The sequence below is a fragment of the Osmerus mordax genome, chromosome 21 (assembly GCF_038355195.1).
Source record: "Osmerus mordax isolate fOsmMor3 chromosome 21, fOsmMor3.pri, whole genome shotgun sequence".
Classification (NCBI taxonomy): domain Eukaryota; kingdom Metazoa; phylum Chordata; class Actinopteri; order Osmeriformes; family Osmeridae; genus Osmerus; species Osmerus mordax.
In genome coordinates, this window is record NC_090070.1 from 8,966,338 (window position 1) to 8,989,548 (window position 23,211).

The following is a 23,211-nucleotide window of genomic DNA, read 5'->3' on the forward strand; positions in this document are numbered from 1 at the left end:
CAGAGGATATGAGGAGATGGATGGATAGGGGGAGGGGGAATAAGTGTTTGTGATAGAGAGACTGTGTGTGTGTGTGTGTGTGTGACAGAGAGGGAGAGGGTGTGTGGAAGCGAGAGAGGCCGAGACAGAAAAAGATGTGTGTGTGTGTGTGTGTGTGTGTGTGCTAGAGAACTATGGACATCCAGGCTGGTTCTAGATTCCCATGTATGCAGTCTGTGACTCACAGCTCCCTAACATGTGCATTATGTACACATGTATGAGTGCGTTTATGCGTGGCGGTTGTGTCGAATACACCCATTCTCTAAAATGATGATTCTCATGGACAACACAAAATGCATGGCAGCACAAAGTCCTCTCCATCCATTACACAGGGATGTGGATTCATTAGGGCAAATGCATCGAGGTTGGCAATAAAGCTGATTGGTCCTCGGGGTTTCTCATATCAAACACAGGATCGTTCCCGAGCCTCTGCTTGTGTAAATGACTGCAGTTGTCTCCAAATGGAATCGGCAGTGCATCCAGACAGTGCAAGTAAACACATTAGCCTTTCGGTGCGGCGCGTTTGTTTTTGAGCCTCTGTCTTGATTCAGATCATGTTTTTGTTACGTGTTCCTTTTTCTGGTTGCGAGGGGGACGCCGCAGTGTGGGAAGGGGCTTGAAGGCTATCGCTGTTACAGGGTCTGACATCATGCTACGCATCATCGTAGCGGCTGTGCTAATTTTACCACAGCCGTGAATGAGACAGAGGGAAAGGGAGGGAAAGAGAGGGGGGGAGAGATGGACATAGTTAGAGATTGAGGACGTTGATAAGAGAGAGAGAGGGAGAGAGGGAGAGAGGGAGAGAGGGAGAGAGGGAGAGGGGGGAGAGAGAGAGATGGAGAGCGCAAGAGAGAGAGAGAGGGGGAGAGAGAGAGATGGAGAGCGCGAGAGAGAGAGCGCAAGAGAGAAAGTGTGAGAGAGAGAGAGAGAGAGGGATAATGGAAGAAAGAGTTTGATCCAAGACGATTACTGTTCCGCAGATGGATGGAATCAAAGCACGGGTGTGAGAGGATGTGTGAACAAAGGAGGGGAAAGAGAGGGGGGGGGGGGTGAGGAGAAGAGGAGGAAGAGGGAGAGAGGTTTTAATTGAAGCCGCTCAGCAGTGGCACAAAAGAGATAGATTACAGGAACTACAGTCTCACACTCATTTTCATCCCCCCCTTTCACTGCGCGCTTTGAAAAAGAGACAGACATAAAGGCGAAGTGACAGAAGTTGTCAGCGCCAATAGATTTTTTTCTCTCTTTTTCTCTCTACCCCCCCCCCTCTCTCTCTCTCTCTCTCTCTCTCTCTCTATCTCTCACTAGCTTTGAGTTCACCACACTGAAGTCTGTCTCTAAAAATGAAAACTAGGAAACTAAACAATTTGGAGATTTTACACAGAGTTCAATGGGAAAAAAAGTGAGAGAGAGGAAGACCAGGTAGAAGCATTGACATTTCCATATTCTTTTCTGTACAGTATTTCTGCTATGCCGGCGCCTTTGCACTGTGTTGAATCTACAAGAGCCCTGCAAACAAGCTGAAATAGCTTTACCACAGTCATTAATAATAGCAGTTCTCCTGCTACATTGACTTCCTGGATAGTCATATTGACATCCTGTATGGATCCTTTTCCTAGTATGCTGATGCTCAAACCACCCACTATGCCCCGCCCACCATCAATACAGTATGCCAGTCAGTAGGTGTATCGAAACAGCTTTCACACCTCAGAGAGATCCATCCTTGCAGTCTTGATTTTGTCATCCATCCTCTCTGCCGGTATTTGGCTAATGACTACAACTCCCATGCTGTAATAATTAAACTGCATCTAATTTAGTGTAATTGAATTGGGAGAAGGAAGTGGTTGATAGGATATGGAGATTGCAGGGTTAGTGTTGCGTACCCTTCGTGCAGCCCAAGGAGGGTACAAAACTGCTCTCAGATGATTGCATTCACTCCGCTGCCCACGTGCACCCGCGCACGCGCACACACCAGACACACTCATATCAATGCGTATTGAGGAATGAAAGGTGTGTGTGTGTGTGAGAGTGTTAATATACACACTATTATCCAGAAATATGTTATACCATTATACATTATGGGTTGTGTTTGTGTGTGTGGGCAGTGACATCACGCCGCATTTTCATTTCTCTGCGAGTGTTGCCATCAGGTCAGCCTCCCTCAAGCTCCGAATGTGCTTCACCTCATGAATATGCAAACAGCCCCTGGCCAATCACAACGGCACACCTCACAGTGACTCACCACCAGAGAACAGGCACACAAACACACACACAGCATATGGTTTTTTAGGGCAAATCCTCCTTACGTGTGCTTTGCAGCTAGGTATTGATGAAAGCAAAACCCACATCAAAAAGGAATTTGAGGCTTACCCTCATACTGACCTTTCATCTCAATTTTAGACACACATGCACACACACACACACACACACACACAGACACACAAACACATTCTCCCCTCAGGGCGCAATGTCACAGCCCTAATGGAAGGGACCCTGGCACGATAACCTTTCTCTCAGTTCTATCCATGAACCCTTAATGGAGGGTCCAATGTTCCTTTCACACCAGTACTTCATACCAGCACTCACTGCTCTTCTCCTTCACCCTCCTCCTCCTTCACCCTCCTCTTTCACCATCCTCCTCCTTCACCCTCCTCCTCCTCCTTCCTCCTCTTCCTCCTCCTTCACCCTCCTTCCTCCTCTTCCTCTTCCTTCACCATCCCCCTCTCCTCCTTCCTCCTCTTCCTCCTCCTTCACCCTCCTCCTCTCCTCCTTCCTCCTCCTCCTTCCTCCTCTTCCTCCTTCACCCTCCTCCTCTTCCTCCTCCTTCACCCTCCTCCTCCTCCTCCTTCACCCTCCTCCTCTCCTCCTTCCTCCTCTTCCTCCTCCTTCACCCTCCTCCTCCTTCCTCCTCCTTCACCCTCCTCCTCTCCTACTTCCTCCTCTTCCTCCTCCTTCACCCTCCTCCTCCTCCTTCTCTTCCTCCTCTTTCACCCTCCTTCCTCCTCCTCCTTCACCCTCCTCCTCCTTCACCCTCCTCCTTCTCTCCTCCTCCTCCTCCACTGGGATGCTAAAAAGCTTTCGTTTTCTTGCTTCTTTTTCACCATGTTGCTAGCAAGCACTACGCTAAAGGGCCCTTCGGTATCCACTCATTGGGCCTTTGTACTATTACGCTGGGCCTTTTAAAGGCTCTCTTTGGTGGTGGACAACTGATTGTGTGTGTGTGTGCGGGTGTTTGTGTTTGTGTGTGCGGGTACCTGGACTTGGTAGTTCCATTGATGTTGTTGTGGAATACTTAGCTAAGATATTTTAAGTGTGACTAAAGTTTCTCCCTCAGGAGTTAGGCTAGGCAGGCTGCCGAGCACACACACACACACACACACAGATGACACTGATGTGACACACTTCCGCAGCTCGTTTAGAGGCTATCACTGACACGGACTTTGTTCACGCTTCATGCGTTTCAGACCTCCAGGAATCCATGTGGTGGAGTGTGACGCTAAATATTCAAGCCAATATGGCGCCTCGCTCTGTGCGTGTGCGCGCGTTTGCAGTTTATTTCCCTCCAAGTCAGGAGGAGAGCCCAAACATACCGTGAAATATTTCCAGCCAAGAGACAGCTCCCCAGCCCTGTTTGCTGTGTGTGTCTTCACACTTCCTGAATCCTAAATAAGGATTTATTTTCTAGATTTCGAACAGGTAGAGGGCGGTTTGTAACCTATAAGCCCAAGCCAAAACATGTTCCTTACTCGAGCTGATGAGATTTTCAAGTGCGATTCCTAAAGTACAATTGAAAGTCATGGGGTGTAAGATAACGCTTGCTGTCCTCGCGGTGAAATGGAGAGTAAGCAGTAGCCGGTTTGGTGGCATTAACTGAAGACCTGTTGATAATATATCTTCCCTTGAAGAGAAATGGAACAGGAATTTCACTGCAGAAATGGCAACCGTGTGTTATGAATTGCTCTTTTGGGGCCTATTTTGCTTTACCAACAGGTTCCCACACAATGGCTTACACAGGATGCTAGATTTGACTTGTTACAGTCTCGACATTACATTCGCCTCCTAAACATTTCTTCATTTACATTCTAATAAGTTCGTTGGAAAACAATCCAACATCCTGGTCATTGTAAAAGTGCTTCTCGATTTGTTCTGCGACCGTGTTTTTAAAGGTGTGCAGGTATCGAGCAGGCAGAGACCTGTCGATAGCCTTTTAAAACAATGAGCTTCCTTATGAGACAGTGTCGCTCCCTCGGGAGTGCTAATGCTAATGCGGATGCTAAGCTGTGATCAGTGAGGGGCTAATGAGAGTCACCATGAAGAGAGATGCTAACACTAGCTCGATGAAGCTGCTGTTCGGAGGACTGACTTTTCACCCACGCTTATCCATCTTCCTTTTGATTTCTTTTCATCTCTTGAACACAATACCAAGGCCTCACCTTTTCAGACTGCCATTTGTTTATCGAAGACACACTCTTATCTCCCTGCAACTCCCTTAAGATGTCATTAAAGAGACATCGCCGAGGTTTTAACGACTCTGTCAGTGAACCAGCCAATGAGATCGCAGGGTGATTCGATTCTCCCTTTTACAAGATGACATCATGCTCATTAGTGCTCTTCGGGAGCCAATCATGCTAACGTTGTACGTGCCATCAACGCCGACACGGTGATCCATCACGACCCAAGGGCACAAAATGATCACTCAACAATGCCCTTATCTGTCACCGGGCAGATAACTCCCCAACTAGGTGAAAGTGAGTTCCCATTGGCTGCTCTGTGGATAAGAAGCCAATGACCTTCGGCTGACAGTTTTGAGGAGGACTTCATCTGATGTAATTGCCTGTCAGTTGATCCGACGTGCTGTGTGACTGAGTGGCAGGCTCAGCGCTGGTGATTACCATGACAGTCAGAGTGGCCTACTGAGGGGCACGATGGGAAGAGGAGGGAGAGAAGAACGACCTTTGACCTTGGAAGCTAGGAGCTCAAAGGAAGTGTCTTTTTTGCCACGTCCTCTATCCTTTTCCCACCGCGCTGTGGTCTCGTCGCGATTCACAGCTTCATTTCGGCGAGCCAACGCGCAGGGATAAAATAATAGGACTTCATCTGTGTGTGACCTTGAGGTGCCAAGCCAACAACGCTGGCATAACCCCTGCATGCGGCGCAGCAAACCCACACACGTCTTTCTCTCTCTCTCGCTCACTTTCTATCTGCACACACATAAACTCTCTAATTCACTAAGTGATGGAAGGGAAGCGATGGTCATGTGTAATTGCTTCCCCCCCGAGAGAAAGCAAGAGAGCGTGGGAATGTCAACATAATTAGTTCCCCTTTCTGTCTCCTTTTTATGACTCAGACCTTGGTGACATTCTCTTGCACATATCATACCAGCAGATAGGAGAACCGCACATTGTGGTGTGAGTCGTTCAGGAAGAGTGTTGGCAGTATGTCTCTCAAGACCGGGCTTGACCAAATACCTGTGTGTTTGAATGTTACTCACTCTTGTCACACACAGAAAACTTTGTACAACTATTTATCTATCCATCCATCCATCTACCTATACCTACCTACTTATTCATAGTAATCTACCTATCTAGTTATTCAACCCCCTCCTCCTCCTCCCTCTCTCTCTTTCCCTCTCTTTCCTCAGTTCTGGGTGGTGTGGAGTCCAGGGGTGTCCTGAGGAAGATCAGCGACATGCTGGAGGTGATCCTCAAGCGGATGGACAGTCTGTCCAAGCTGGACAACAGCACCAGCAGTGACACACGGCGCCTGGATGAGCTCAGCTCTGCCATCAACAGGTACGGTCTGGATAGGTTCTGCTGTTGCTCCCGTCTGGAAGGTTGGAGATAGAGTTGTAGGTTTCAGGGGTGCGGATATGTCCCTACCGATGCCGAGGGACCATTGACACGTCTCCACCAGTAAATACTGGAGCCAAAGGACAGGGAAAGTGTTAGCACGTAGGATGATCACAACTTCTTGTACCCCTCCAATGTTCAAATGAAACCTACACTTTTGGTGGGTTTCTATAGGGTGAACAAGGAGTTAATACTGTCTGGATAAGTGAAGCGATCCAGGATTAAGTTCTCTCTTTTCACACTTGTCAACAACAAAAAATTCTCTCCTCAACTCAGAATCTCGAGAATCAGACCTTGTTACATTTACATTTAGTCATTTAGCAGACACTCTTATCCAGAGCGACTTACAGTAAGTACAGGGAAATTCTCCCGGAGGCAAGTAGGGTGAATTGCCTTGACCAAGGACACAACGTCATTTGGCACGGCCGGGAATCGAACTGGCAACCTTCAGATTACTAGCCCGATTCCCTAACTGCTCAGCCACCTGATGGTTCCCCTCTGCATGTGGAACACTGAGCGGAAGGTGTGAATAATAGGGTCTGGCATGGGTGTTAAGTAGAATCAGTGTCTCTTCTAACCATTCTGCCCCACAGTGGTAATATTCTCTGGTACCTGGTCTCAACTCCGTAACACTGCCAGTAGCCCGGTCGGTCGAATAGAGACTTCCAGAATCTCCACATTCACATCGACGGATCGTGTAGACAGCTGTATGAGTTGAATCCTTTATCATGTGAGGATTCTCTGTGCTGTATATGGTAGAGTGGAGGATCAGGGATTCGAAGAAAAGTAGCATTCTGTAGACGCACACACACGTATACTTTCGTCTTGAGAGGTGTGTGTGCTTCAGGGTAGAGTTACTGGGTCCCCGAAGGTCACCTGACTTAGGGCCTGGGAACAGGACCAAATCATAGCACCCTGACCAAGCACCCTCCCTCAACAATTACTGGCCCCGTTACACACAGGCATACACACCCAGCCACACACACACACACAAAACCCCACGCACACGCAGCGTGACCGCTGCAGTATACGCTATGTCTTTCTCTGCTCCAGTGATTATGATTTTCACTCCATCATCACTCCTCCAGACCTCCCTTCCTCGCCGCCTTCCTCCTCCTCCCTTTCGTCCTTCCCTCGCTTTCACACTTTCACAGAGGTGCAAGAGCAATGTGGCGGGGGGGGGGGGGGATTTTCCCTAGAGGTTATTGAGGGGGAGGGGGAGGACAGATAGACGGCCCTGGCAACAGTTGTAGTGTTTCACGCACGCACGCACACGGTGTGTGCGCGTGCTCATCTTTGTGTGAGCTTCATTTCAGCTGACATACCACCGTGTAGGAGCGAACAGAACGCCATGTCTGAGGCCCCAGCCTGCGATTCGCCCACAGGGCAGGCACTCGTTAGTGAAGGAGCAGAAAGGAATAACAAGAAAGGGAGCGGGGAAGGAGACAGAAAGAGAGAGCGAGCGAGGGAAGGAGAGCGAGAGAGAGAGCGGGGAACGGGAGAGAAAAGGAGACTCGCACTCTTATTCAGTGTCTCAGTCAAAGAGGGCAGATCGGCCCTCTGGTCTTTGTTAACTCCCACAGTCCACTTTTCTTCAGCCTCTTCCTAGAACTGTCTCCCAAAGCATGCATCAACCCACATTACCCAGGAGGAACTAGGGGGGACATTTTGTTTCATAACACCCCAACTCCAGTTGACCCCCCCCCCCCCCCCCCCCCCCCCCCCCCCATCCCAACAAACTAGAGCAGGATCTTTCCGGTTCATTATCTTTCTCAACATAGAGAAGACAACTGGCGCCCTAAATGGCAGGTACACAAGGAACGGTGTTGAAACACAAGACACTAGAGGTGGGACTTCCACCCGTGGATGCTTCTAGAAGCTTGTGGTGTGGCGTTACCCGCTGGGGAGTGATATGAGATGGGGAGTGACAGGAGCAAATGCGGTGAAGCGAAGTGTGAGTTTTTTTTTTCTCCCAGAGTGCAGACGTGTCCCCACATACTGGTGGCGGTGTCACATGTCTGTTCTTGGCCCTGAGAGCAAGGGCTGATGGGACACGGTGATTGCCACCCAGCAAACCTCATGAGAACACGCTCATTAAGGAAAGAGAGAGATGGAGAGAGACAGGGAGAGGGAGAGACGGTTTGTGAGGGAGAGTACGAAAGAGAGCCCAGACTCCTCTATCTGTCTCCTTAGCAACTCCCCCTCTCTCTCCTTCCTTTCTCCTACTCCCCCCCCCACCTCCCCCTTGTTTTCTTTTCTCTCTATTGATTTCTTCTGTCATTATTTCTCTTGTGCTCTCTCTCTCTCCTCGCCCGCGACTCCGTCTGATTTCGCTCATTTGCAGAGGAAGCATCTGTCTCTGTTCATCGCGTGGAGAAAGACTCCTCCTGGAGAGGCTACGGCGGCAGGGCCATCAAAGTTGTGACGGGAGATAAGTTTTGGGGCTAAGCAGGTCACCTCTCTTCCAGGGGCATGTCAGCCAGTCCCACAGTCACACAGGCACTATGCTCGGGATCTAACTAGGGGACACACAGGCCACTTCCCAGAGGCCCCCCTAAGAAGGGTCATGGCCCGACCAATGACAGTTCAGCTTTGTATGAGGTCACCAGAAATCTCAACTGGATCCGTTTACCACAGACTTGTGTCTCTTTGTGTTGAAGTGATATGTCTTCTTGAATATTTTCCTGGAATTGATCGTTTGCCCATTTTTTGAAAGTCACTGTCCTTTTTTTCAGTGTCATTTTTAGAACCATCTGTGAATGTAATCTGCCATGCTGGAAATGTAAAAAGAAAATATATACAATTTCATGCCTCTCAGCTTTTCCACCCTACAAAACATCCAAGTCATTGACTAGTTTGCACTTGTAGTTTGTGTTTGACAGATGCTAATGAAAAGCTCATTATTCTTCATTAGATTTGGTTTAAATACCCCCCACACACACACAAACACAAACACACACACCATCCTCTGTAGACTCTCCCTGTAGCTCTCATCAAGACTGGACAGATAGTCAATGAAGCAGCTTTGCAATCCATTTGTTCCTCATTCAGGCAAACGTGCTAGCGGCCCCCAACATGTTCTTAGAGAGAGAGGAAGAGGCTGTTAGCTAATCTTTCACATTAGCAAGGGTTAACTGCTGTTTGCCGATTAGGCAAAACTGCCAGATGTTCAAACACACACATGTAGATGCACGTTTGCTTGTACATGTAAATAAACACACACACACACACAGATACATGCACTCTAACAGGACAGCCAGTTCACTTACTGAAACTATTTCTTGTCCCTGTATTGTCTGCAGTATCTACTCTTGTCAATTACACGGTGCATCTCTTATCTCCTTTCTCACTCTGTCTCTCTGTTTTATTTCTCTCTCCCGTTATTCTGTAAAAGAAAACCACCGTCAGAGCACGCAGTAGAAGCCTTGTTCTGTCTGGTATTGTACTCAGGCAACTCTCTTATCCCGCTGAGGAAATTGTGCTGGCAATGTCGGCCTCTTTCTATTTCACGCTCCAACCAAGTGCTGCACAATTAGCATCTCTGCAGCCAGTTAGCATTGCTTTACATCTGTTCAGAGAAAGAGAGGGAGAAAGAGAGAGGGAGAGAGGGAGGGAGAGAAAGAGAGATGCTCAGAGAGAGAGAGAGAGAGAGAGAGAGAGAGAGAGTGTGTTGAGCGAGAGGATATAATTGTCTGGAGGGAAGGTGAGGGTGGAAGGATGGAGTGAGACAGAGGAGGAAATCTAAAAAAGAGTTGCGTCGAAACGGAGACAGGACGTGAGAGGAAGGAACAAGATAGGAGAGAAGAGTTTAATAACCACAGGTTTGTTATTCACTTTGAATTCCGTGAGAGCAGATGAAGCCGCAGAGCTTTTGACAGATTGTAACTGGGAAGGTTAGCTGGGGTGACACACCAATTCTCCCTCTCCAACTCAGTTCCTTTCATGTCAGCTTACAGAAAGCTGATCAAAGTGCAAAATCATAGGTTGTCTCACTGTTCCTTCTGTTTGTGTGTGTGCTTGCCTGTGTGTGTGCCTGTGCGTGTGTGTGTGTGTGTGTGTGTGTGTGTGTGTGTGTGTATGTGTGTGTGTAGGTTCCAGCCTGCAGGCCTGGTGGAGAGGATCCAAGCCATCGCTCAGAACGTGTCCAACATGGCTGTCAGAGTGGAGCAGATTCTTCAGAACAGCATGGCTGTCAGCAGAGGTACTCAACACCAGCCTCATTAGTCTTTGAGAACCTGTTAGACTATGAAAAACAAAACAAAAGAACAAGCCAACCTAGTTTAGGTGCAGAGGGCTGTCGGCTAGCCAAACTATCCATCCAGTGGTTATAGCTGCAGCTTTATAAACACACAAATCTAAATATAATTTTGCCAAAGCCGTGAAGACAGGAAACACTAAAAGGGAAAACTGCATGCCATGCTAAATAGGCCTAGATGCCACTTTCACAGCGCAGATGGATGTAGAAATTGAGTCCATTTGATCAAAGTATGACCAGAGCTTTGTGGGGGGAAACGACTGAATATGAATTATGAATGGGAGCTATTTCGCGCTAAACAAATGAAGCGCGGCCTCGTCACGCGGGCGGAACACCCCGGGATTTAGAGTAGTTCGTTTCCATCCCTCCTTTCTCCTTTTATTGCTTCCCACCGATGTTGTTGATTTCTATAGTGGTCCATCGTTGCCTTTTTTAATCAAATCATAAATAATTTCACTGGCTCCTGCCCGCAGCCACACATAGGCGAATATCAAGGGAACATTCTCCTTTATCAACCTCTCGCTCTCTCTTTTCTTTCTCTCCTTCATCCCACCCCCTCTCCCAAGTAATTACTGTTATGAAAATAAATTAGTGTTGTTATCTCTCTTTGTTTTCTTGTTGGGACTCGAGGGCAACAGCACCAAGCTGAATTCACAGCTTTTATTTATTTATTATTTTTTTATCACAGATGAAGTGAATGAAAGAACGATGGTGGACTTTATTAGGCACATTGTCGGGGCTCGAGCGGATGATGATTAATCTTTCGGAGAGACTGTCGAGAACATGATCGGAATATCCCGCCCTTCCGTCACAGAGGTTTTTTTTGGATGCACTCGGTATCGCCAGGGGAATTTGAGGTTTTATCTGTTTAGACCCTCCACACTTTTAATTGTCTCTGACTCGGCGGCACTATTATTGGAGGCTAATCATATTGCGGACAGGGTAATTTTTGGGGTGTCGGATGAAGAGTGTGCGCGCGTTCGTTTTTCGCAGAGAGTAACCCCAGGGTGGACGAAAACAAAGAGAACAAGAGACAATTGTCTTCCACTAAGCAAATGGAAATAACCGGGTAGAGAAGTGTAATTTGTTGATCCAGTAAGAGGGAGGGCAAGCGACAGAGGCTGCCAGACGAAAAGGAAAGAGAGAAACGGAGAGCGAAAGAGAGGCCTCATCCGTCTAACTTCCCCCTCCATATAAGGGTGGAAGTTGAACTCGATTCACTCTGACGGATTCGAAGCTTGAGGGAGGCAGTTCACCAACTCAATGGAGCAATTAATGCTGTGAGCGGAGGCTGAACAAATGGCGACTGGACACTTTTTCCTCTGTTGCCTTGGGGACAGTGATGCAGTGAAGGGTGTGTCTGTGTGTTTGTTATTATTGCCTGCACGCCCCGTAAACATAGTGCCTCAGAGCAGGGTGGTGACTCCAGCTATGGGCCACTGTGACTCAAATACCGGAGCATGGATCAACGTTATCAATCAAAAACGAAATCATCTTTGACCTTCCAAAATGTGTACGTGTGTGTGTTTGTCCGTCTAGCGGTGCGAGATGGGACAGCAGGCCAGTGTGAGGTACCCAGGGACCCCCGCTACCCAGACTGCCCTGGCAAAGTCGACGTGAGTTTGGACGTTTCCGGCCCCCGGGCTCTCTACACCCACAGCTCCGTGTTTACCTGCTTCGCGTTCATCTTTGGTGCCGCCTCACTCCACGTGAACATGTCCATGATCCGCATGCAACCCTTCCTTCCTCGCGTCTAACCTCCTGCGATCTTCATCTCCTGTGTACTTGTGTTCCTTTTCCGTGTGTGTGTGTGTTCTTCTTCATCCAGTGGATGCGGGCCCGCTGGACGTCCGACCCCTGTTATGCCTTCTATGGCGTGGACGGCTCTGACTGCTCCTTCCTGGTCTACCTGAGCGAGGTGGAGTGGTTCTGCCCCCCGCAGGCCTGGAGGAACCACAGCAGCCCCCCTACACCTCACACAGACACACAAAGGAGCAAGGCGACCAAAAGACAGGTGAGGGCGACACACACACACACAGGAACAAGACAGCCAATAGACAAGTGAAGGCGACACACACACACACACACACATAAGAGCAAGACAGCCAAAAGACAGGTGAGTGCAACACACACACACAGGAACAAGACAGGCAATAGACAAGCGAGGGCGACACACACACACACACACAGGAACAAGAGAGGCAAAAAGCAAGACACGCACCGAGACACACTTCAACAGAATCCACAAACTTCATCAAACGCAACCAAAAGTTGTGTTCTCAAACCGCACGCACACACACACATATGCTGTCCCTGGAAGTCTGCGATGCTATTTGTAGAACCGTGCTCAGGGCTGAGTCAGTGTGTGCTCTGATTCTGAAAACAGCCCCCACACCAACGCAGCCATGAACCAGAAACAAGTGTAGTGCACACACAAAGGCACCAGGTTCTACATCACAACCGGACCACAAATCCTTGTTCCATCCGGTTTCTGATTGAACAGCTTATTAGAGGCTGACACGGGGTTCACGTACTCCATACTAGAGCCAGATTTAATATAGCTGGGTCAGCTCTTTAAGGTTGGATTTGTTATTGAATAGTCTGTCAGCCATGTGTGTGTGTCTGTGTGTTTATTGATTCAGGACTCATAGCAAGCTCTTTGTGTATTTATCATATACAAAATCCAGTATGCCTATTGGAAACTAAGCTTTGCTTGGATCCTGGTACACAGGAGTCAGGTGGCTGAGCAGTTAGGGAATCAGGGCTAGTAATCTGAAGGTTGCCGGTTCGATTCCTGGCTGTGCAAATGACGTTGTGTCCTTGGGCAAGGCACTTAACCCTACTTGCCTCGGGGGAATGTCCCTGTACTTACTGTAAGTCGCTCTGGATAAGAGCGTCTGCTAAATGTAAATGTAAATGTACACACACACATTTGTCTGAGCCATTTTGCCCTTGCTGTGTGTTTCTGTTTCCCTCCGCCCATGCGTGTGTGTGTGGTTGTGTGCGTGTGGGTGGGGCGTCATGTCACGTGTGTCCGAAATCATCTTGTACTCACGACCTCCCACGCCGACCTCTCTCCCTCCAGCCTCTCTCTCCCTCCACCCACGCTCTGCCTCCACCCACTCTCTCCCTCCCGAATTCTCAGTCTCTCTCTCTCTCCGTCTCTCCCTTCAACTTCAAGTTCAACTCAACAAACTGGCATGACTTCATGTACACGTACGCCAAGATGGAGTTTGATATCATGTCTTGTTATGGAACAAAACTCTCTCTTTCTCTCCCCTGTTCACACTCTCTCGCTCCCCTCTTTGTCTGTGTTTGTCTCGCATCGCCGGTGACGTAACTCTAATACATTATTGACCGGTGCCACAGGTGTAGTCAGTCACTAATCCCCCCCCGTTCCCCCAGGCCGCGTTCCGAACGGACCTCTCCTCCCTGCTCGACCAGGTGGGCGCCGGCAAGGAGTCTCTCAGCTTCATGAAGAGACGCATCCGCCGCCTGGCGGGCCAGTGGGCCACCGCCGCTCAGCGCCTGGACGCCAAGCTGCGGCAGCGCTGGAGGGAGCAGAAGAAGGTGAGGGGGGAGGAGAGGAGAGGAGGAAGGGATAGAGGTGAGGGGTGGGGGTGGGAAGAGAGAGAAGGGTGGGCTGAGTTCGGGAGAGAGAGGGGTGAGGTAGTGAGTGAGGGAGTGAGGGAATGAGGGAGTGAGGGAGTGAGGGAGTGAGGGAGGGAGGGATAGCAAGGATTGGGGTAGAGAACGGCGATTAGGACCCCCTGTACATGAGCGGGGGAGAAACAGAGGCAGAGAGGGGTTAAACGGTCCTCAATCTGCCACCTTGCTTTTTGGCCTTCGCCTCAAATAAGAAAGTCAATCCTCGTATCCCATTTGCTTCTCTCAGCCCATCTCTCTTCAACAAAGTCGGTTAAACAGCCCCAGATCTAATGCTTCCCTCACACTTGATGGATGCACCGTCTCAATAGGAGACCAAATGGATTCCTTCTCTTCTCTATCTCCACAGCAGATGTTGACTGTTTTTTAGACTTTGCTGCGGCTGTCTAAAGCTGTTTATCACCGGTAATTAGGAGATTGGACAGAGAAAAGCACAGACTGTGCTGTGTGTGTGTGTGTGTGTGTGTGTGCGAACGAGTGAGAGAGAGAAAGTGAGGGGGTGAGAGAGGAAGAGAGAGAGAGAGAGAAAAAGGGAGAGAGAGAGACTTTGTGTGTGTGTGTGTGTGTGTGTGTGTGTGTGTGTGTGTGTGAGAGAGAGAGAAAGGTAGAGAATATTAGTGCGACATAGAGACTGTGTGTATGTCTGTGTGCGCGCGTGTTTTTAAGGAAATCAAGTGCTCGGGTGTGGGTGTGAGAATATGTGTGTCGTTGTGGATGTGCGAGCTCGCCTACGTGACTCAGCATTTGCATGATCAAGCCAGTTCCGAATCGTTGCCCTGGTCTTCCTACAGTAGCCATGGAGCCATCTCGGATCATATTTCAAGGCTGTTAGCTAATTTCGCTAATATGCTGAAAAAGGGAACCCTGATAGTTGACGAAGCGAATAATTCACATGCCCTCGGTCACCTCTCCTTGGTTGTGCAAACAAGGCTGGGAGCGGTGCAGAGAGACGTCGCAGAGAGACGTCGCTGACACCCTGCCTACGCGAGAGAAAGCAGGGTTTTGTCAATGAAACCGAGCTTATCCATGTGTGCCCACGTGCACGGCATCTCCGCACCAGTGTTCAGACCTGCTCTCCGCACCAGTGTTCAGACCTGCTCTCCGCACCAGTGTTCAGACCTGCTCTCCGCACCAGTGTTCAGACCTGCTCTCCGCACCAGTGTTCAGACCTGCTCTCCGCACCAGTGTTCAGACCTGCTCTCCTGACGTTCTTTGATTCAGGGTTTGGGAGTGATTCAATTCCCTTGTTTAGGTCGGGTTTTATTTGGAGTGAATGTTGCCAGAATAGAAATAACTCGACACACAGAGAGAGAGAGAGGGAGAGGGAGAGGGAGAGGGAGAGGCAGAGGCAGAGGGAGAGGCAGAGGCAGAGGCAGAGGCAGAGGGAGAGGGAGAGGGAGAGGGAGAGGGAGAGGGAGAGGCAGAGGCAGAGGCAGAGGCAGAGGCAGAGGCAGAGGCAGAGGCAGAGGCAGAGGCAGAGGGAGAGGGAGAGGGAGAGGGAGAGGGAGAGCAGGTGAGGGAGAGGGGGAGAGAGAGCTTCTCTTTTAACCGCCAGCAGCTGGAGTGGGAACAGGAAACAGTTCCCAGGGGAGGGTGGGATAGAGGAGCTGTGTGTGTGTGTTTGTTTGAAGGTAGAATGTACTGTATATTGCTTCACAAAGACTTTGACAGTGTGCGTGTGTGTGTAGTGTGTGCTTGTTAGACAGGGAAAGAGGGAGAGCGAGAGAGAGACCAAAATCGAAGAGTAATGGTGACTCCTGCTGTTTTGAACCTCTAGGCAGCCAAGTCAGGGAAATTCATGCGAGTCAACATCCATGCTCAAAAAAATACAATAAAAATGTATTTGTATAGCCCTTTTTACAAGCAATGTCACAGAGGACTTCACATATGCCCATAGAACTGCCAACCAACCTAAACCCTCAAGGAAGACAAGGAAAAACTCTCAGGAAAAACTCACTAGAGGAGACAAAATGGAAGAAACCTTGGGAGGAGCAATTCAGAGAGGGATCCCCTCCTCCAGAGACGGTTGGTGAAAGAGAGGTGCAGAACACAGGCTAAACATAGTCCTACAGCAGGGAAGTGTCAATGGGTGTTGAAACACCAAAATCCAGTGTTCAACTTGGGTCCGAGTTGGTAAATGTCAGTATACTCAGAGGTAGCCACAGGGCTGGGGACTGTGACCGGCGCAGCATCACAGGCAGGGGGATGAGGAAAGGGACCGGGAACTCGCTGTTGTCCGTCAGGGAGGCCGATGTCCACTTGGCGACTAGATCCAGCTTTGGCAGACTATCACAGATCGATGTCCACCGGCGACCAGGTCCAGCTTTGGCAGACCGACGACCAGGCAGATGCTGACAGCTTCAACCCTCCACACCAAAGCGAGGTGTGGAGGGGGGACAGAGAGAGGAGAGCAGGAATTAGAGAATGCAAGGAGAAACTAACAGTTAGAGTAATATTATCCTCTTCGGTCAAGTGTGGACTAGTGCAGCAATTAAGCAGACCAAAAGGGTATTTGATGCAGCCCTGGACATATTGTATGGCCGTTTGTGTTTCAGAGACGGACCGTCAGTTTAACGCCCATTCGTTCTCTGCTGAATGTCAAGTACTTCTCTATTTACTACCCTGGATCTCTAAAGATGTTAAAAGTGCTAAGTGATATTATCACTCTTTCTAAGATACTTAACCGTAAGCGGGTTGCTTACGGTTTCTCGCCGTCTTGGAACACTGCACCCATAAATCGAAAGCGAGCATTTCCGCATGTGGAAAACCCAAATATGAATCCTTTGCTTTCGTGTGACCCGTATACCACGAGGAAGGGCATGTCGTTTCAAAAGGGGAACCTTCTGAGAGAGGCAGCTTCTTCTAAGCCTGTGTCCTTCAGAGAGCAGATTGACAGGGAGGTGATTAAGCGGGGTTACAATGCAGGAGTGATGGGAGTGGACCAGGGGACCAGGCAGCAACTCTCGTTGGCAGTGCCAGCTTGGGCGCCACCCCCCCGCCCTCTCCCAGACATCTGTGCCCTTCGTAACGGCTGGTGGAGGGGCAGCGCGAGGGCACATGAGGCCCCTAGTGTGACAGATGCCTTGACTCTGAACTCACACACGCACTCACACGCATTCGGAACACAGGCACATACACGCACGCGTGTAGGACACGCGCACACACTAACTAATACAGGACATCTATGTTACACTCTCGTGTTCTCCCCGACTAAACTTTGCAACACGCACACACACGCACACACAGCAAGGTCGCCTACTGTCAGCGATATACATCGGCCCTGCATCATGACCGGTACACAGTGCTCTCCGTACTCTCCTCTCTCTGCAGTGTGAGACATGACTTATCTCGCTCACACAGTGTCTGCGCTTGGCTCCACTCCACTGATCTGAGAGTGTGTGTGTTTGTGTGTTTACTTCAGAGTGCATAAATCTGTCTTTGTGCCTTTGTTTGTATATGTTGTCTGTATTTACTGTCTGTCTTTCTTGTGTTTGCTTGTGTACTTGTGCGTTTGTTTCATGTGTATGCTAGTTTATGTGTGTTTGTGAGAGGGATAGAGAGAGAAAGAGAGAGAGCTATACAACCAGAATCAACCCTTCATTTCCATGTCTACTGTACAAGACAAGGGCACCGTGAGGGGAAAATTGGAGACTTGAAAGCCCGACTTGAAAGGAAAACAACAAGAAGTTGATGGAAAGTGTAGGAGTGAATACTAAAGTGGAACTTTGCACAGGTGAGATTGATGGAGGTTTTTTTTCCCTCCGGCTTTGATTTAGAAAATGAATTCTAAGGCTTACCTGTGACCCGACACTGATAAACAATATGGAGAGATGTTGTTCCTATTAGATTCACAGGGCCCCAACGAAGCTTAGACACACATAAGGACACACATATATGCACATAAACCTCTAAGCACACACACACACAAATTCACACACCACCTGGGAGTTCTAGAAGAGCCGAGTAAAGAGAAATCTAATTTCTCAATCTCACATTACTAGAAAGACCACATCAAGGTTAGAGTTTCAGCATAATCTCAGTATAGCATGGAGCTACATTAAAGCTTTAGTTTTAGTAGAAGTGAATTAGCTCAAGCAAAAGGAGATTAATATCCACCATTAGCACAAAGCAGAAGTCATGTACCACTCCAGAGTTTGAGTGTGGTTGCCAGATTCCAAAATCCTCCTACCATGATGTGCATTAGTGTGTGGTTGCCAGTTTGCAAAATACCTCTTTGAGTTACTCAATCTTAGTGTGTGGTTGCCAGCATGTAAAATTCCTCTTTTACCCCCCCCCCCAGTTTGTGCGTTGTTGCCAGGTTGGCTTGATATCCCCCCCGGCCAAAGAGCTGGATGCTCTCATTGGCCCCTGATTTCTCTCCGTTTGCCATCTGCCACCCAAACTGTAATTAAATTTCACTTAAAAAAAATTGGAGGCAGAAGTTATTAGAGCAAGCTTATTAAATCATGGGAAGGATTTTTCAGGCTCGTCGAATTTCCAGGCTTATGGAGTTTCCCTTTCCCTAGTGCTTGAGTTCCAATCGACCTTCCAATACGCAATCTATCAATACACTCTCATACAAACGCCTCCAGGCCCAACAAATGATTTAAGAAAACTGGCCTGAGCCAGTTTGGAAGTTTTCAAGTTGTTGGAGTTCTCACTCCAACAACTCACTCACTCTGGTTTCATCCAGACATGGCTTTGTCTGTGAATCTGTTATTTTGTCTCCTTCAATGTAATCTGTCTTCAGATGACTATGTGACTGCGTGTATGTGCTTGTGTCTGTTCAGTGTGTGTTTGTGTGTATGCCAGCCGCTGACAAATTGACTTTTAGCACATGATTACCCAGTGACTCAGGCATCCCTCGGAGAGATGGAGAGAGAGAAAGTAGAAGGGTAAGAGAGGGAGAAGAAGGAGGTGAAAATCCACCTCCAGGAACCTAATGAGCCGCACCCCGCTGAGTGGTGAAAGGCTTTTAATCACTTCCGGTGAATTTGACACACCACACGCAAGCACACACACACACACACAAGCACACACAAACTCGCACACACAAACTCGCACACGCTAACAACACTCGCCGTTCCCAACAACAGTCCCACACTCATCCTACGCATGACAGACAGCCATACACACGCACACACACACACACAGCTGGCCCCCGTGCAAGGGAAAGTCGTCCGCAATGCCCTCCCTTTCTCCTCAGAGCTGTGAGAGGCAGTCAAAGTTCTGGGCTACGTTCGCCAGCTCCAGCAGCAGGAGAGTTCACGCTGCGTTAGCTAATCAGCCGATTACTCAGCTGTCTAATAAACTACAAAAAAGGAACATGTGTTCATGTCTGATACTGGCAGCGCGAAGGCGCCGTACTGTAGCTGTTAAGTTGCTTGTTCGATTAACACGAAAGCTCTGTAACAGACAATGGTGCATGTCGGTGTTTAGGTCCTCACCAGTGTAATTCGTCTCCGGTTCCACTGTGCTGTGCTCTGGACAGATTAGACGAGGGCATGTTTCAATGGGGAATGAGGACTCTTGTCTAATGACACTCAACAAACTGCTAAGCAGTGTCTGGACAGAAAACCCAGATCGCAGCAATCCCACGCTTCACATCTCTCGTTCTAAGTAAAATACTTAAAGGTGAAATAGGTTCAAAAAGTTCCATGAAAAAAAGGAACAAATTGTTCTCTGTACACTTGCTAAGTCGGCTAATGACGGCCTCAGAGAGTTGTTTAGCATTAGAATTGTTTAGCAACACAGACAGCTCATTGCCAGTGGAATCTTTTTTTTTATAGCCCCGCTATTTTCCAGCCAATTGTGTTCCAGCAATCTTGTTCCAGGGGTTTTCAGTGAGGCGGGCTTTCCTCCTTAGTTTCTGTTGTGAGTTGTCAATCAAACTCAAGCTGGAGGAAGCACAGAATTTCAGACAAGAATTGCTGGCGCTGTTTCTCATTTATTTTTTAAGAAATTTCTAAAATGACCTAGTGCAGCTTTCATAATAGCTGTAAACAGTGTAAATACTGACTTTTGACATGGTGTCCCCAGATCCTGGTCCACGTAGGCTTCCTGACAGAGGAGTCCGGGGACGTGTTCAGCCCCAAGGTTCTGAAGGGAGGCCCGCTGGGGGAGATGGTGCAGTGGGCCGACATCCTCACCACCCTGCATGTGCTGGGACACAACCTGAAGATCTCCATGTCCGTCAAGGAGCTCCAGGGGTGAGTTAAGCTAATGCTAATGCGGTGCGAATCGGCACGCGACATTTTATTAATCTGTCACACACACACAGACAGGGTCACGTGTGCCGGGTGCCCACTGAAGACATTAGCGTCTGACGTGTGAGCCCAGGGCGAACATGCAAACGCCACACAGAAAGGTCCGGTAGATAGCCCACCTGGGAACTGAGAGGCCCAAAGCGGGAATCGAACCCGGGACCAAAAAACCTGCGCCGTGCTAGCGCTACCCCTGACGGAAGAGCCTCAACAGAGCCGTGCTACGTGTTGATTGTGTAGCAAGGGTGATTTAGAAGGAGAGATTTATCCTGTGCGTTGTGTTGCCGGTTTCTAGTTGGTATAAACACTTCGGCCATTACGCATCAGATCTCTTGTAACAAAGCACTTAAGGATCAATAAACTGTGTTTTAGTGAGCTTGTTCCCTGCCTTGTATTGGTTAGCTGTTTACGTAGTTCGACTTTACCTTACAGTGACTCATTGGTTAAAGCTGGATGTAATGGTGGAAGGTTAGCATCCATTTTGACAGACCGGCTGTACTGTGTCTTATACATATTGACACAGATTATATTGATCCTCATCTCAGGCCACTAAATCCTTTAAGCAGTGTGTAATAGAAATCTCCAGGCTATGCCCATGTATAGACTGTGTTCTCACTGAGCCCACAGATCACCGCCTAATGCCGGCGCTCCTATTTAGTTATTTAGGGGGCCATATTGATTCGGCTTTGACCGCCCACGGGCCACGCCCGTTTCCTGTCATCGCTCCAATGCCATGTCTCTTTCCTCATCCCCCGCGTCGGCCAACCTCGTGTTTCTGCTGACGGATACAGACCCGACCCAGACGAGTGTAAATCTGTCCCCCTCAGTTACCCCCCCCCCCCCCCCCAGGGCCTGTGGCTAGCATCCCACTTCCAAACGGCAGGGTCAAGGGGCCGTGTAAATCACACGGGCCGTCGAGTCCACCGCTCAGCCTTGAGTTAGTCCTATCCTAGGGATATGGATGGGGGGGGGAATACGGACGCCTGCAGGCATCAGGGGGGATAATGAAGAGGGTAAGGGTTTTTATTTGTATTTGGTTGTATGCGTTTTATTGTAGTACTGTGAAGTGCATTCTGTCAGCTCTGTAACCAATGGGTTCTGTATTTGCTTAGGCGTGGTTGTCATGGTTGGGACCCCAGCTTGTCGCATATCTAGATGACAAGAGGCTGTACAGAACAGTATTATCTAATAAAAAAATGTGGCATCACTGACAAAACCTAAACATTAGATGGTGAAACAATCTTGACAGTTTAAATAAAAAACACAGCTTTTATCTTTCCCTATCTTCATCTTTCTTTCTCTTTCTCAATCTCTCTCTATAATTAAATCCTTTTACATCTCTGCTCTCAGTTTATTTCCCTGCACAAAAGCCATATAAGAAACCCCACTCTACTGTGGCAACCTTTTTGAACTATTGACTCTTATTTAAGCTTTAATGGGCCCTGGCTTCTATAAGGCAAATAACATTGAAATCTTCAGTGTGAAATTCCAACCAATTTTCCCGTCATTGTTATGAGACTATAATGACATATTAATCTCTTTTTCTTCATTTTTTCACTTCACCTGTCACTGACAAGCTGTATTGATCTTAGCTGACGCGTCACATGATAAATATACAGGGCCAATTCGAGACACAAAGCTTCAAGGTTTGTGATGCCCCCAATGCCGCTGATGTTATTAATGCAATGGTCATTGGCTTTGTATTAATTGAAGTGTCATTTTTGACGGGTTACGGGTTAGCCGTTAAAACGCTAGAGAAAAACGACACGAGAATGTCCCTTTAAGATGGCAGATTTGCGGTTGGAACATAACCGTATTGATTTTTGGTTGGCAGATAAGTGACTTCTCTTGGAAGTCGCTTTGGATAAAAGCGTCTGCTCAATGAATAGATGTAAATACAGTGACATGAAAAACATTTTTATTCTTAACTGAGGTGGTGATATCTAAAGGCGAATAGAACGTTTTTTCACTGAAAGCAGACAGAAAAGAACCACTGTGATGAAACATCGACTGGAATGTTTGTTTCACTCGGTTCACATTTGGAGGTGAAAAATTGCAATCAGCGCTTTTGTCACTGATCAAAAACTAGCCAAGCAGAAGAGGCATGTTCGGAATAATTTGTTTTTAAAAACTCGTATCGAAGGCAGGGAACCATTCAGCTGTCTAGATACATCTATTTTCCAGCATGTTGTTTGTCTGTAACACTATGTTCTGTCCTAATGAGGACTGGAGACTGACATGTTTGAAAGGGTTATGTGCTTCAACCCACCCTTTAGAGTTGATAGTGGGCTGCAGCACTATTATAGATCCACTTGTTTACACCAGACTCTCGTTCTCTTACCTTGTCTGCCTCCACCTCCCTCGCTCTCTTTGTTGTTGTTGTATATCAAACCACACAACATATTTTACAGCCTCTGCTGCAGACCCAGACACAGCCAGACACACAGTAAAATGTTGGACTACAGGGAGTTTCTCAGTAGAGTAGAGTCCACTCTTCAAGACAATATCTAGGATCAGATTCACCCTTTTCATTATAAACAGTCATCATCTACGGAGCTAAACACACGGCTGAGTCTGAGTCTGTGTCTAGGGCCAAACTCCATCCGCCTTCCGTTTTTTAATAGGTGATTCTTATGACACCGCATCGGGTTGATGATTTGCCAAGGAGACTGCTTTCGGGCTGTGTAATTGGTCACTCAGGGGCTGATTAAGATGGGGTTATGGCTATGGTGTGAAACTCACCTTTTGGGTAGAAGACAGGTGGGCGAAGACCTTTTACTATTGGCTGAGACACACACACACACACACACAAAGCTCCTGCGAGAGACACCGGTCAACGTTCCAGCCACAGGGAAGCCTTCCACTTCTTCACGGCTTTGCACTACCACTCTCTCTCTCTCTCTCTCTCTCTCTCTCTCTCTCTCTCTCGGCTTTCCCCTGTGATCATTTCCTCCTGGAACCTGCGCATCCATCACAGAACGATCCATCCCGCCAGATGAGCGGCGGCGTCCACGCTGGTTTATAGCACGTGCGCCGCGTGTCGGGACGACGGCGAAGACCGTCGCGTCGGGGTTTTATGGCCTTCCCCCGGCGATGGGGAAACGACAGCATCCACGCCCACCCCCTCCTCTCTCGGATGGAC

The 23,211-nt window shown here is 48.4% G+C and overlaps 1 protein-coding gene across 1 annotated transcript in view; it reads left to right on the forward strand.

Moving 5' to 3' along the window:
* The window catches only part of LOC136965656 (alpha-1,6-mannosylglycoprotein 6-beta-N-acetylglucosaminyltransferase B-like), a 78,868-nt gene that overhangs the window by 15,068 nt on the left and 40,589 nt on the right, over window positions 1-23,211 (forward strand). The window contains exons 3-8 of the mRNA XM_067259842.1: window positions 5,678-5,828; window positions 9,977-10,086; window positions 11,680-11,756; window positions 11,969-12,154; window positions 13,546-13,710; window positions 19,846-20,015. Of these exons, the coding sequence (XP_067115943.1) occupies window positions 5,678-5,828; window positions 9,977-10,086; window positions 11,680-11,756; window positions 11,969-12,154; window positions 13,546-13,710; window positions 19,846-20,015 (859 nt within the window). The remainder of the gene's footprint in view (window positions 1-5,677; window positions 5,829-9,976; window positions 10,087-11,679; window positions 11,757-11,968; window positions 12,155-13,545; window positions 13,711-19,845; window positions 20,016-23,211) is intronic.